At 26.9% G+C, this 16223-nt stretch overlaps 1 protein-coding gene across 3 annotated transcripts in view; it reads left to right on the top strand.

Annotated features, from left to right (window-relative positions):
• LOC100207083 (uncharacterized protein FLJ43738) overlaps positions 1–16223 on the top strand; it is a 67836-nt gene that overhangs the window by 30987 nt on the left and 20626 nt on the right. For 2 of the 3 annotated variants that reach the window (XR_010640887.1, XM_065805903.1), the window contains exons 8-10: positions 7264–7532; positions 9950–10099; positions 10309–10457. Coding sequence is in view for 2 of the 3 variants with exons in the window: in XM_065805903.1 (XP_065661975.1) it covers positions 7264–7532; positions 9950–10099; positions 10309–10457 (568 nt within the window). In the remaining variant the exon portion in view is untranslated. The remainder of the gene's footprint in view (positions 1–7263; positions 7533–9949; positions 10100–10308; positions 10458–16223) is intronic. The other variant, XM_065805904.1, reaches the window with a different exon arrangement.

Genomic DNA, 16223 nt, shown 5'->3' with positions numbered 1-16223 from the left:
ACCACCTACTGTAAATATTTTTACAAGGTAAATCATTTTGGAATGTTTTCTTCTAGAGTTTGCTTGAAAATGTTTCTCTATTCTTTTACGTTCCACCAATCTAATGAGTATTTCAATATTTTCTCAATATCTTTCAGGATTTTATCCTACACCACCACAAAAGGTATTCTATTTTTTTCATTTCTTAACTTTTCAAAGCTTAGTCCACTAATATGGCACACCTGCTGGACATCATCTACAAAAGATTGTTTTACCGTAGGATTTGCTAAACTGAGATTCAATAATATCAGTCATCAATATGTTATCTAAAAGACGAATAAATAAGTTCAGTTTATTCTGGTGAATGCACTTTGATATGTCCCAAACTTTAAATAACGAGTTTAAATAATTTTTACAATGTTTTGAAAGGTTGAAAAGCGATTTTAATGCGCTCCTTCCAATTCTGTTTAAGTTTTGCATTGTTACGTCATTGGTTTTATAAAGTTCCAGACCGTAAGTTAATGTTGGTACTACCAAAATTAACTTACGGTCTGGAACTTTATAAAACTTACACAATTATATCAAACTTACGGTTTGATATAATTGTGTGATAGATTTTGGATAAGCAAAACAGATTCCATTTAGAATCTGTTTAGAGACAAAATCATAAAAATCGGACTAAAATTTATTTATTTTTAAGATGTCAACTTTACCATCTGACATCTTATAAAAAAAAAAGTTCCCTGGTAGGTAGAAATTTTTCTTTTTTTCTCAAATTTTTTTATTATTAACTTAATATTACTTGAAATTTCTAAAAAAAATAAAAAATGGGGACAGACTTGTTTAATCTTGATTTTTTGACGCCAATCATTTTCCCAGTTTTTTTCATGTGTTATACACTAATAAAATTAAAACTGAACTGAAATTCACTGAGATACGAATTTTTTTGATTCTGAAATTTTACGATTTTATGATGACAAAAAGCCAGTTCCCGGTCGGTAGTAAACATTTTTCTGACTTTTTATTAATTATATATATTGGCACTATAATATTGATGCTAAAAGTTTCTTTGCTCATTTTTGTTTTAAGTGACCCTATTATTTATATATATATATATATATATATATATATATATATATATATATATATATATATATATATATGTGTATATATATATATATATATATATATATATATATGTGTATATATATATATATATATATATATATATATATATATATATATATATATATATAGAACTCTTACCTGGTTGTCAGAAAGTTTTTCCGTATTTTGTTGACAGAAAGGGAAAAACAAAATGCAAAACCGGAATTTTTTTTTTTTAGTAATTGATAGACTACCTGCCCCAACCAAACGCTCAGTCAATGTAGCAGCACTCCCTTGTGAGTCAGGCTAAAAGATAGTAGATGCAGCAGCACTCTGTTGCGAATCAGGCTATTTGTCAGTCGATGTAGCAGCACTTTGTTGCGAGTCAGGCTATAAGATAGTCGATGTAGCAACACTCCGCGCATGATTTACAGTAAAAAAATAAAAATTAAAACATTGTTTAGATTGTTAAAAACATTCAGAATGTTTTTAAAAACATTCAGAATGTTTTTAAAAACATTCAGAATGTTTTTAAAAACATTCTGGTCAATTAAATTTGCGTTTTTGCAGTTTTTTTAAAAAACGATCAATTTGTAATTAAATTAATGGTTTTTACTTTCTAACAACACGCAAATGTTGGACGAAAGTCAAAAGTAATTAAAAGTGACGTATTTGTTGGCGTAAGAATCATTTTTTTCCTTTTGTACTCCCAAATGCAACCAACTATAGAACTATTTATATATATATATATATATATATATATATATATATATATATATATATATATATATATATATATATATATATATTCCTGCATTGTAGTCAAAAAGTTTCTTCCATAAACTGTAGTTTTAAACCATATGCTTTTAAAACAGACCAGAAAAAGTTTAAAAAAGTTTTTTTTTTTTGAGAGAAGTTTTTGTTAAACAAATTTTGCATCTCAAATTACATACTAATATACACAATTTAATGAGATTGTTATAAAGGATTTGCAGAGTTGTTGTTCCAAAAGAAGTTCTTCTCCAAATGGTATCTAATTTTTACTTTAAATTATTTTATGAATCTTATTTGGACCTACACTAATTATTTGTCCATCCAAACCGAAATAAATTTGATTGGATTCAAACCAATTTAAATTTGATTAAATTCAAATCTGATAATTAATCTGGCAAGAGTGAAAAATCTACATTGTTTTCTTTTATTCATGCTTCAATTAAATGAGCTGTTGGCAGGCAGCATTTTTGTTGAAACACCCACCATTCATGTTGATCATTCAGCATTTCTACTAATAAACCTTAAATAATAGACTTAACTAGATTAGAAAATCTGTAAGTTCTTTTGTATAAATTATCGCCACAAAAATAGAGTATAAATCAAGTTTGACTGTGCACAAAAAGTTTTAAACATTACATTTTGCTTATGATATTTGGACATTCTTGTTATATTGAAGTCTTCTTCTGTACTCATTGTTAATATAATTTAATTTTAATAATATAATATTTAATTTTTAGCATTTAATTTTTATCATCTATAAAAAAAAGTTAAGAAAAGTGACCTGCAACATTAGAATAAATAAAATTATATATTTAGTTTAATAAAGATTAATCTGAATAAACAAATTGAGTAACTAAATATTGTGTGATAAATTTGTTGATAGTTTGGAAATATATTTCAAGTCAAATTATATTTAAAAAATATTTTATGTATATATATATATATATATATTTATATATATATATATATATATATATATATAAATATATATATATATATATATATATATATATATATATATATATATATATATATATATATATATATATATATATATATATATATATATATATATATATAGCCTGCTGCTATAATTGAGTGTTGCTACATCTACTATCTTATAGCCTGCTGCTACAAGGAAGTGCCGCTACATTGACTGAAGGTTTGGTTTGGGCAAGTACTATTTAAAAAAAAAACTTGTTTACAATTTAAACTTTTTCTGGTCTGGTTTATTAGCATTCTCTAATTCGGATATATATATATCCGAAACACCAACCTTGACAAACAAGGCCGCTGCACGGAGAAACAAGTTGAGCGCGGTACAACCATGGACGTGGTGGGGATTGAACTTGGAACCTCTCACTTATGAAGCAAGTGCTCTACCACTACACCACTACCGCATTTAAATTTACCACAATTAAATAAAAATTTCAAAAATAACAATCATTTTATAAAAAAATTATTATTTAAGATTTTGTTTTGAAAATATTATCAAAAAAATACACTTTTTTCATTTCTAGTTAAAAACTGTCATTTTTCAGCAATTTTAAAATAATAATTTTTTAATAAAATAATTATTAATTTTGAAATTTTCATATAATTTCGCTTCTTTGAGACCCAACATGCCCAAAAATATCATCTAGAATTAACCTAACCTGTCGCTTAATAAGTAAACTTGTCTTTTTTACACTTTATAAAATAGGTAAAAAACATAGCAGCAGCAACACCCATATTTTTTATACTTTGACAGCTTTTTGTATGGTTTTATTATATGTAAATGTTATTTGTTCTGGTTTTGAAAAATATTTTTTTTACGTTGGGGATAATGTAACCTCTGAAAATATTTGTACTTTTCCATGTATTTGATGTCTTGTTACTGCTGTTCTATATCTATAAGGTACAACGTTATCTACAAATTTATTTTTTTACATTTGTTATTTTGTTTTGTTTTTTGACAACGCCTTTCCATCTTTTTTTTGTTTTTTTTGTTTTTTTTGTGTTTTAATTCACTCCCTAAAAGGCTGCAAGCAACCACTATTAAGTTGGGAGTTACTAGAAAAAAAGAACAGTTATAGAGCAAAAAATTGGTTGACAGGAGACTTAAAAAGTTGAAGGTTGAAGGTTGTATGAGTCAGGAAAACATGAAGATGGGAGAGATTTCCAAAGAGTTAAAGTGTGCGGAAAAAACTAGATGAATAAAAGTTTTTAGAGCATGCAGGGGCAGATACAGTAAATAAATGAGACTTGGCTGAATGACGAGTCAAGCAAGAATGAGTTTTAGTTGATGGAACTAAAGATGATAGCTCCTATGTGCAGCAACCATGATAGTATTTGTAGAAAAGAGAAAGAGATGCAACTAACGACGATGGGTAAGAGACTCAAGTTTAGCAGATAGAGCGGGTCCAACTACGTTTACAATGTGTTTTTGGACCTTGTCTAGAAGAAAAAGAGCATCATTCAAAAAACCAGCCCAAATATGGCAACAGTATTCTATAAAGAGACAAATAAGAGATTTGTAGAGGTAAAGAATGGAATCAGGAGAAAGAAAATGGCAAGCAGGGTAAAGGAAAGCACCCTTAGCAGATGCTAATTTAGCAATTGATTGTATGTATGGTTTCCACGAAAGGTCAGTAGTAAAGAATAATCCAATAAGACTCAATGAGAGGGTTGTCATTCATTATTATATAAATGTTGACAGTATTGCAATAGTTGTTTGTAGAAAATAACTGAGTTTTGTTGGAGTTAAAATTTACAAGCCACTTTGAGCCCCAATCTATTACAGAAGTGAGATCAGATTCAAGATCGGCTGCCTGTTCTAAGCAATCGAAAAAAGAAAACTTTTTGTCAAGATAGGAGTATAAAGTTGAGTCATAAAGAGCTACTTTAGATGTAAAGTTGTTGGGAAGATCATTACTGTAGAAAAGAAATAAAACGGGACCAAGGATAGAACCTTGAGGTACCCCAGAAGTCATTTGTGAATGATGGGCTTTAATTTCATTTAGAAATGGAAAAATACTTTGTGGATATTGTCAAAAATAAGAATTTTTTTCAATTGAATAAAAATTTAAAATCATGCAAAATTTTTGGTTTTTTGGTATGTTTTTCAACTGAAATTTTGCTCACTGATTTTTTACCAAAATTGAAATTTTGGTATTGGTTCAAATTGAAATTTTGGCAGTTTGTCGATTGGACTCATTTCTTTTTTGTTAATGAAGACCTTATACCAATATACAGTTTGGATTTATTAATTGATACGGTTGCAGAGCTGTCAAGTTTCAACATTTTTATCTCCCAACTAGATATTCTCATTAAGGAATCAGCCAGATTGCTTTTTGATGATATCAACTTCATGTAACTTCCAAGTTATATTCATCTATTAACTCCCAAAGCTGTTTACTCTTCATTATATTAATAGTTCACTTGATTCTTTTGACTTCAGTCTCAATTTCCCCATTAAAGCATTAGAAAACCAGTGAAGTTATTTGTTATTCAGTGGTTTTCTGGTGCTTTAATGTCTAAATCATTGCAGTTTGATGTGTTTATTTTCTAAAGCCATCTAACACCATCCAATATGGTGTTCAATTCTGCTCATTTATATAAATTTCAGATCATTCTTTAAGCATCCATGTTGCCTCTTTAATGGTGGCTCCACCGTTTTGCTTAAGAGCTCCTAATGCTAAAGAACTAGCATCTTTTTTTTGAGTCATACTTCTCATTCTTTACAAACAGGTTGACTTCCCCCCACTTTTTTTAGTACTTTCATCAGCACATACTGTACTCCTTTATTACGAATCTCACTATCTCACCCACTCAATAAAAAAACTGCTTTTTACTTACCAAGACTATAAACAACACGCAACTAATTGCACACTAACAAGTTCGCAAATTGTCCACAAATAGAAAACGTTCTTTATAACTTCTGTGAGGTTTAGCTTGATACAGACTTTATAATCATCAATGTCATATTAAGTCTGAAAACAAGCTGCATCAGTACCATTTGTTCTACAAGATCACTATTTGACACTGCCAAACTAATTTCTTCTCCATTTTTAGCTGGAGATATGCTTGGTGCAGGTCAATGTTTGCAGGTCTAATACCAATTTGTCTTCCCTGTTTTAATTTCTCTACACATGTTTGAATCTCTTATGAATGCATCATGGAATTTGTTAGCTTCTCTCCAGTCTAGCACTAACCAAACTTTGTTTTTATTCTGTTTAACTTCTGACATCAAGCTGACCTGTTCTTGTCATATCCAGTATAACCAGTCTTATCCGGTATAACTGGTTTTATCATGTTTATTTCTTTGTTTTATCAACTCTTACAATTATCTCATGTACTCTTGTTTAAAATCTTCCAAAACAACATGCTAAGCCACTGTGTTTGTAGATAAGTTGAGATCTCTTTACATTCATTTTACTTTCCGATCCTTTCCATCAAACACTGCTTTATGGTCCTGCTTCTTGATTTCAAGCTGTTTTTTTCTTTCATTTTGTACTTTTCCTGACAGAAGGATGGTGGCTTAGTAACTGTATTGAACATATTTCAACCATTACTCTGCTCCATAAGGATGAACAATTTATACAATAAAGTAATCATCAAATATTGCCATTAAAAATCACTTAACGGTATTAAAAATAATTATTAAAAATGTTTTTAGAAAGTTATTAAAATGTCATAAGAAAAAATTACACATGACTAAAGTTTCTTGCAAATTATACAAACATTTCAATGCAAAGCAATTACAATAATGCATTTCCATAAAATAAAGTAATAGAAAATTTATTGCAAATGTTCTTGGAGGATGTCTTTAAAACACTATGTAAACGTTTTATATACATTAATATAGTCAGCAACACTCTTGTTTAATAATAATTGACATTTTAATTTTTTTTTAACTTTAAATAATATTATAATTAAATTATATAGTTGTAAATATTATAATTTATTAAAATTTAATATAAACATTAAGAGTTGTCCATAAATTACATAACGCATAAGTGTGTGTGTGTGTTAGGAGGGGAGGTTATTATGTGACAACTCACACGCAACTTGTTACTAAAGTGTTACAATATTGTGACGAGGGGAAGAGAAGGGGTCAAAAATGGTCGAAAATTGTGTGACGTAATTTATGGACAACCCCTTATCATTTATTAAAACTGAAAGAAATGAAAGATTTTATAAATGATTCATTATTATTTATAAAAATTGAAATAAATACTGCAATTTATTATAATATATAATACTGTAATTTAATATTGTATTATATATTATAATACTTTAATTTAAAAAATAAATTTTTACTTAAAAAATGAGCTCAAAAGTTTTATTTCGTTTATTTTTAACTTAAGCAGAAAATTTTATATTTTGTTGTATGGTGACATTAATATTTTTTTACTTCTGTAGATGTCTACCACCATACATCCGTTATTGTTTGTTTGAAAATGAGCCTCACACTAGTTTATACAAAGAACATGGATCAACTATTCACTTCAATGATAGGTTTATAGTTTTACTGGGATTGATAAAGAAAAATAAACTTGTTGAGTACTTGCTAGGCCCTCCTTTTAAAATAGAAGTTCATGATAGAGATCCTAAACCTTGCATCACACCTGCAGCTGCTTTGTTCGGTAAAAAGGATAATGATCCTGAAATATCAAATTTAGATTATTTAGGTAAATGTTTAGAAGTGAAAGAAATAAGTAGAAAATCTTTTTTTATTGGAGGAGACTGGGGATAGTTATAACATTTAAAATTTTTAAGTTCTAAAATATAGTTTTTTGTGATTGGTGAAATTAATTATTAGCTGACTTTTAATTTTGGCAACTAATCATTTTAATATATTTTTTCAAAAATGTAATGGGGTGGCATATTTCATAATGTACTTATACAGTTTTATTTTCAACAAGCTCTGTTAGGCTGTTTCAAAGAACCCTGTTACATGGCTGAAAATCATGTGTAAACAATACATATATTATTTTAGCATCTAAAAAATATAAAAAATAAATTATTTATGGGCTATTTTTAAAATGAGTTAAAAGTAAAAAGTTTTTTTTAATTCCATGAAGTTTCTAAATTTAAACCTTCTTTCACTGTGAATCAAAGTCTTTAACTTTGATTCGCAGTGTAAGAAGCTTGGAAAGAAATTTGGAAAACCATAGATCTATTATTTTTGAAATGGCTGATTTAAAAGAAAGAAACAAACTATTTATAGCATCTAAAACTCTTTAGAGTGATTAGTCTTCAAATATTTACTAAACTTTTAATAAAACAGAAGCAGAAGCTATTAGACCATGATTTCAATAATACTCTTGAGGCTAATGTGGTATATTATATGAGGCGTTGCGAACGAAAGGGGCACACCAACCAAAATCAAATTTTGAGCAAAATTACACTTTTTCCTACCACATGGTAGAAGAGTTTACACCCCCTCCCCCTCTATGATAGTTGGTGGTTTTTTTTCAGACCCTCCTCCCCCCCTAAGCTACCACATGGTTTTTGAATGCTCCCTAAATCGCATTTGAAGTTTCTTGACTAAAATTTGATTGATTTTCAGTCAGAAAGAGGCCCACTCACACATTGATCTTGTGTTATATTGTAGATGACAGACTAAAGTAAAAAATGGTTAAAGAAAACAGATTTTCGAAAATTGGTTGGTGTGCCCCTTTCGTTCGCAACGCTTCATATGTTCCTTTGTGGTAAATTATATGTTCCTTGATAGAAAATTTCGTTTTTATGGGGTATGGTGATCTTTTTTATCCTTAGAAATACCTTAGCAGCCTGTCTATATTGCCCCAAAAGTCTTAATTTGATCTGCAAGATCTAATCTCTGTTTTTTCTAGCTTGTTTTATGATATTCTGCTATTTACAAGTCGAGGTTTAGTACTATGCTAGCATTTAAAAAAGAAAAAAAAATGTTTATTTTGTGTTATGTTTTCATCATTTTCTAACCATCTCAGTAATATAATTAACTGCTTATGTGTTTTTGATGCCTTTATTTATATTATAGTGTTAATAAATATGGGTAATAATAAAAGTAAAATTTGATTGAATACAAAAAACAAGTTTTTAATTTACAGCTATTTTATTATTTATTAAACAAAAGCAAGCGATACTTGGATCAAACAAGCGATACTTGTATCAAGCAAGCGATGCTTGGATCAAACAAGCGATACTTGGATCAAGCAAGCGATACTTGGATTAAGCAAGCGATACTTAGATCAAGCAAATCAATCATGTAAAATGAGTAATAGTATGAAAAAAAATAGAAAAATTCAATATCTTATAAAAACACTTATAATCTAATGTTTAAACTTCTTTAGCAAATTTTGCTAAAACAGGATTTTTTTTCAAAGCAATTTTTTTAAATCTTGAACAAAAAATATTTTAATGTACCAATGCTTAACCTAGTTTGGAGAAATAATTTTAATTTTTAAAGAATTTTGTAGTAATGGGATTGAGTCACCTTAAGTATAACTTTATATCGAGCAAATGAAACTTAAATTTTAGTGAGTTTGAGCAGGCGTTGCAAGTTTTAGTTTTTGGTAAAGTTTAATATTTTTCTGGGTAACATCCTATCGTAAATTGAGGCACTCATAAAAATGTTTAATTTTAAGAAGTAAAACAAAAGACTTTCCTGTTTATTTTGTTACTCAAGTAAGTTTTTGTTAATTTTTGTAAGTTTTTGTTAGTTTTTGTCAAGTAAGTTTTGTTTTTCAAGTTTATTTTGTTACTCAAGCTCAAGCTTTTACAAATTTAAATCATTAACAATGAAAACAATGCTACATTCTATTTTATATTCATATTTGAATAATGCAAATATTTTAACTTAAATAAATTCATTTAGAATATTCATAAACATCAAATTATGCATTAAAAACATTGCACAACTTTTTTTATAATAAAGTGCTACATTGAAACTTGTTACAACTAACCCCAGTTTCTTTATTTTTCTATATTTTTTATATTTTTCTAATTTTTTTAATAAAAAACTTTTATTATTTCAATTTCTCTAAAGTTTCTAAAATTTCTAACTTTTAATAAAGTTTTTAACTTTTCTAAAGTTTCAAAGTTTTATTTTTTTTATTTCTAGTGAATCAAAAAGGTTTTTTTGAAATTAGCTATGGAGTTGCTGAGTTTGATCTTTCAGAATTAGTAACTGGTAAACGGTTGTATAAAATGGTATCCCTTATAAAAACCCATTTTGAATCAAATAATAGAGAACATCGAAATTATAATGAAGGTTTTTTTATATTAAGTTTTTATTTTTAATTTTTTGCATTTTTTGTTACTTTATTAACTTTTATTTGTTGTTAAAAACAAACAAAAAAAAAAATATTAAAAAACAAAAACAATTATTTGATAAATTCTTTAACAAAAACATTAATGCCAAATAAAGTCTTTAAAATTTTTCATTTGCTGATCTTTTAATACCACTTTTATTTTTTATAGCAGAGAATATTCCAGAAGGTAATTACACAGAGTCTGGAAGTGAACTAAAGGTCCAAATAAAGTTAGCAAGAAATCTAGGATATCTTATTAATCGTACAGTTATTTCAGGAAGCTTATCTTCGATCAACGCAAAGAATATAAATTTTGAGGTTTTTAAAACACCAAAATATTTTCATATCGAATTTAAATTAAAGAGTTAATAGTTACCATTAATAATTAATAATATTTTTAAATACTTTTTCTATCGAAATTAAAATTAATAAGTTGATAATCCCCATATAGCCATAAATGAATAAACATATATGGCTAAAGGATGCAACTTTACTGAATGGCGACTCACACAAGATTGAATTTCTTTATCAAACGTAACTAAGTTGACATTTTGTTTGTGTTATCAATTGTAACTAAGTTAACATTGTGTTTGTGTTATCAAATGTAACTAAGTTAACATTGTGTTTGTGTTATCAAACTTAACTAAGTTAACATTGTGTTTGTGTGATCAAACGTAACTAAGTTAACATTGTGTTTGTGTTATCAAACATAACTAAGTTAACATTGTGTTTTTTGCATCTTGTCTTAAAATTAAGCAGCTTTTAAGTAAATATAAAAAAATTAATTAATTATTATTATAAAAATTAATTACACAGTAAAGAGAACAGTTTTAACAGATGTTGATTTTGAAATGAGTTGAATTCTTATTTTGCTATGTGAGGTACGTAAAGAAAGTTTATCTAAGAAGACATTAAGTAGATCACTCAGTATGAGTGTTACCATTTATCAATATAGGATTATCAACATTTTTAATTAAAAATTAGAAGATCATATTTTACAAGACAGAAATTGAAAGAGATTTAGGTGTTATAATATCAAATGACCTTAAATGGGAAAATCATGTTATTAGTGTTGCAAATGAAGCTAATCAAACACTAGGTTTTTTAAAATATACATTTAAATATCTTGATGTTGTCATATTAAAGTTGTTATAAAAGTCAATTATTAGGCCACAGTTTGAATATGCAGCATCAGTGTGGAGCCCATATTGTATTAAAGATATTAATAGACTGGAAAATGTACAACGTAGATCAACTAGGATTGAGATACTGAAAGGCATCTGTTATGAAGAAAAGTGAAAAATATTAGGTTTACCAACGTTACAAAAAGGAGAAGAAGGGGTGATTTGATAGAAAACTTTAAATATCAAATTCAATTGAATATATTAGATTTAGGGAGCCATTGAGATTTTACAGTCACATGTCCAGAAATTGTCACAATAAAAGGGTTCATCAAGAATTTACTAAAAAAATATGCAGGTTTTACTATTTAACAAAAAGAGTGGTAGATGACAGTGTTTCCATTACCCGGCCAAAAATATTTACAAGGGTAATGGGTAATTTTAAACTTACCCAGGTAATACCCGGGTATTACCCAGATAATTTTATCAATTAGATGTTACAGAAGCCATTAAATAACTTATGGGGTGTAAATTTAGTCAACTTTGATTTAAAAAAAAAAAGTGTTTAAAAGGCTAAAATGAAGAAGTTTTATAACTTTTATCTTTAAACTAAATTTTTCTTTCCATCAAGGGTATCATCTCCCAATCTGTTTATTATTTTTGTGGCAAAAATCGTATGGCTGAAAAAGCTCTGATTTTGGTTTAATAGTTAATAAAGCTTTAAAAGGTTTTTCAAGGTCTTTCAGCCTTGCATCAGATGAGTTTTTTAAAAAAAGAGATGAGTTTATTTGAAGCAAGGCTTCAAATAAACTCATCTCTTTTTTCAAAATGATAGGTTTAATCTTATCTACAGTGATAGCTCCATGCTCTGTTTGTTGAATAAATGAAGCAAATTCATCTGGAAGATTTTTTTTTTCATCATTTTTTAATGTTTGATCAGGTACTTCTTCTTTAATGTTTGATCAGATACTTAACTTACTTAAGCAAATTCATCTAAAAGATTTTTTTTTTACATCATTTTTTAATGTTTGATCACTAGTAACTTAAAAATGTTAGCTCTTCATCTGTTTTCTTTGGAAAAAGTCTGTTTAAAAGTGAAGTAGCCAGAGATATTATATTGCGTTTTTTTATTTTTAGACCAAACTGATCCTTTTGCTCTTTTAAAGTGTCTGGTGATTTTAAATAGTGTATTAAGTGTACAAGACCGGGGTTTCTTCTCTCTTGAACTCGGACTTTAAATTTTTCTAGAAAAGCAAGACTTATTGATGTTCCTTGATCTTTCAGCTTCTTAGCAGCAAATTCAATAACTTTTTCAGCAAGCAAAATATCAGCATCTTCCTTGCATAAATATTCTACAGTCATCTCAATGGGAGCAAGAGCATTGCATAGTTCTTTAATCTCCAATTCTTTATTGGAAACATCAAACTTTTGTTCAAGATGGATCATTGCTACTTTCACTTCTTTGCGATCTTCATAAAATCTTTATAGCATTTTAATAAGGCTATTTCATCACGTTTTACAATCTAAAAATAAAGCATTTTCCTTTCCAGAGGATTGAATATTTTGAGGTTGAAGATTGGCATCATTTCTGACTAAGGGACTTTCTGAAGACTTTAACAGTTTTATGAATATCAATTTTACCAATATCAGAAACTCTGTCTCAGTGCTTAATTATTCACATTCACTATTGTTTCTTCATAATCCTCTTCCTCTTTAGTTTCGGCATCAATTAAATCATTGTGTATCTTATAAGGTTTATAAAGTATTTTAAAAAACACAAAGATAGATTGCATGTGCAAGACAGCCAACATGAATAGGACTGGTGTTTTTTCCAAATTTTATAGTAACACTTATACCATCAGTGATTGTTGCTACAATGTCGTTGTTTAAATCTAATTTGAATACTTGACTTAACAAGTTGAATAGCTTTTCTAACCATCTAAACCATGTAAGTTCAGATTCATAAAACAACTGTTTCTGACTAAAGTGGATTCGTCAAAGCTGATAGAAAAATGACCTCCTTCTTCTTGAATCTTTCAATAATGTCTTGCTTCATGCTGGTGATAGTTTTACCATATTCTGCCATAAATTGATCTCTGATATTTTAAGGACTTTTTGGCGAAGTGTAGCCGTCTGATTTAAATGCTCTTCTAAGCTGAAAATTATTTGCAATTTTGTTGAAAAGACCATTAACTGCATCCAATTTGCTTATCACCTCACCATGAGGTTCAAAGCCTTTCTTAAAGAAAGTATCAATGCAAGAACTTTTAATAGTGTTGATGATTGTTTTTCTAGTGACAGATCTTTCTCAAGGCAATATATAGCTTGAAGTTGATATATAAGGCTTTTTGTTCCATACACTTTCAAAACTGCTGAACAAATTTTGAACTTTGCACTATTTTTTGTTTTGCTATACAAAAAATGATCCCGAACACGTGATTTTCTTTGAGAATTGATATCTTTAAAGTCAAACATTTAAAAAAAATTTATTTTCCTTAGTTAAATAGTGATGAAAAATGACAAATAGTAGTTATATGTTAAATAATTATGTATATTTAAAAAAAGTTGCACTTTTTTTTATAAGAAGCAAAGAAAATTAAGTATTACTAGAAAGTGTCTTATTTTAAGCTCTCTATTTTTTTGATCTCATACATGCTGAATGCTGGACATCTCATAATATATATATATATATATATATATATGTATATATATATATATATATATATATATATATATATATATATATATATATATATATATATATATATATATATATATATATATATATATAGGGTCCAGCATTCAGCAATTCTGACCTACCTGCCGATCTTAAAACGTTTGAGGTTGGCAAAAAATGGTCGACCTCGTTTCTATATTTAATGGTAACCATTTTGTATCTTTCTTTTTTTTTTTGTCGACCTCTAACAGTTTGAGGTCAGCAATTTATTGCCGACCTCATTTTTCCTAATTCCAAGGGTTATATATATATATATATATATATATATATATATATATATATATATATATATATATATATATATATATATATATATATATATATATATATATATATATATATATATATATATATAATATAATATATATATATACATATATTCTTATCATTTAGTACTAGTTTCTTATAAGCAACTTTCTTATTAAAAAAATGTTTATAAATTTTACAGTAACGTTAATAGCAAATTAACGTTACTGAAACATTAATAACAAACTAAATTTAAACTTTTAATCTTTTACATGCTGAAAATATCAACTTTAATTTGTTTACATTGTATTAGTATTTATCTAAGAGTTACGGAATAAGCTCGAAACCTTGACAAATTTAATAAAGGTGGGTTTATATTATAAAACTTTTTTATACAGTTAAAAGTCTTCACAAAGTTGATCACATCCAAAAATGTTCATTTATGGAAATAACTTTTGAAAAACCTATAAAATTTAAATTTACCTGAAATTACCTGGGTAATGGGTAAGAAAGAACTTGCGAATTGCCCGGTTAATTTTAATAACTTTATAAAAAATATGAGTTAAAAAAAATTTTAAAAAAAAGGTTAAAAAAAGATATTAAAAACAAAATTAAACCAAAATCTTGTAAATGGAAAATAGAAGAAAAAAAAAATCGTCAATTAACTTTTTAAACCAAAACAAAATTTTAGATTTTTTGTTTTGATTTGAGAATTTTCAGTACAAGTTTTTTTTTTGCTAATCATCGTTGTAATATTGTTAATATTATTGATAAATTGTAATACCCACATTAAGTCTTTTAATTTACATCTTGAGTTATCTTTTTTTACTGACCTCTTATTAGAAAAAATAGTTTTTATCAAAATCAAAATTAGCATTTGCTAAGGTTTTATATAATGATACCTTCTTTTTTTGAGACAAGCTTTTACCTTATCAAAAAAAAAAAATTTTTCTACAAATACTGTTGTTTGTTTTTTCTACAAATAAGTTGCTGCTCAAATGAGCTATTAATACTTGTTTTAACTACAAAAGTTTACTTTGGTGTGACTTTTTATTTAGCGAAGTTAATTTCTTTTTACTGCAACTGTTTTTCTTTATGCTAAAAAAACTTATGCTTATATGTTTTTTAACAAACATCAGTGCTTTATAATTTCTTTTTGCTTCATATATTCCTGATTCATATAACTAACAGCTTTTAAAATCTTTTGTTAATCATTTTCTTGCTCTTTTATTATTTTCTACTATCTTCTTTTATTATTTATTTGTACTATCTACTTTTCTCTCTTCTTTTATTATCTTCTTTTACTATCATCTTTTACTCTCTTCTTTTGTTATATTCTTTTGTTATATTCTTTTGTTATGTTCTTTCACTATCTTCTTTTACTATCTTTTTCTACTATCTTATTTTACTATTTTCTTTTACTATCTTCTTTTGTTATATTCTTTTACTATCTTCTTTTACTATATTCTTTTAATATTTTCTTCTACTATCTTCTTTTGTTATCTTCTTCTACTATCTTCTTTTGTTATCTTCTTCTACTATCTTCTTTTGTTATATTCTTTTGTTATATTCTTTTACTATCTACTTTACTATCTTCTTCTACTATCTTCTACTATCATCTTTTACTATCTTAATTTCTTATTAACTTTTAATTTAAATAGTTGTTAAATGCATTTTTGTTGAAATGAATTCGTTTAAAAGTTAAAGATAAAAAATAAAAATATTAGAAAAAATTTATTGTAATAAAAAGATTTTTATTTCATAACTGTTTAACAACTTTATAAAATATAATGTAAACAGGCTTTCTAAAAATATTTTAGATGTTTTTAAACAATAAAGAGTTATTGAATCAAAATTTCACGAAGAACATATCAGGTTAAAACTTTACGATGCAAGCTTATCTATTCAAAGCTGAATTCTATTGGAGAATTTTAAGACTTTCTATATATAAAATTTTATATGTAAGAAATATTTTATGTA

The sequence above is a fragment of the Hydra vulgaris genome, chromosome 09 (assembly GCF_038396675.1).
Source record: "Hydra vulgaris chromosome 09, alternate assembly HydraT2T_AEP".
Classification (NCBI taxonomy): Eukaryota; Metazoa; Cnidaria; class Hydrozoa; order Anthoathecata; family Hydridae; genus Hydra; species Hydra vulgaris.
The sequence above is the reverse complement of the archived record's forward strand: the minus strand, read 5'-3'. Positions and strand labels throughout refer to the sequence as shown.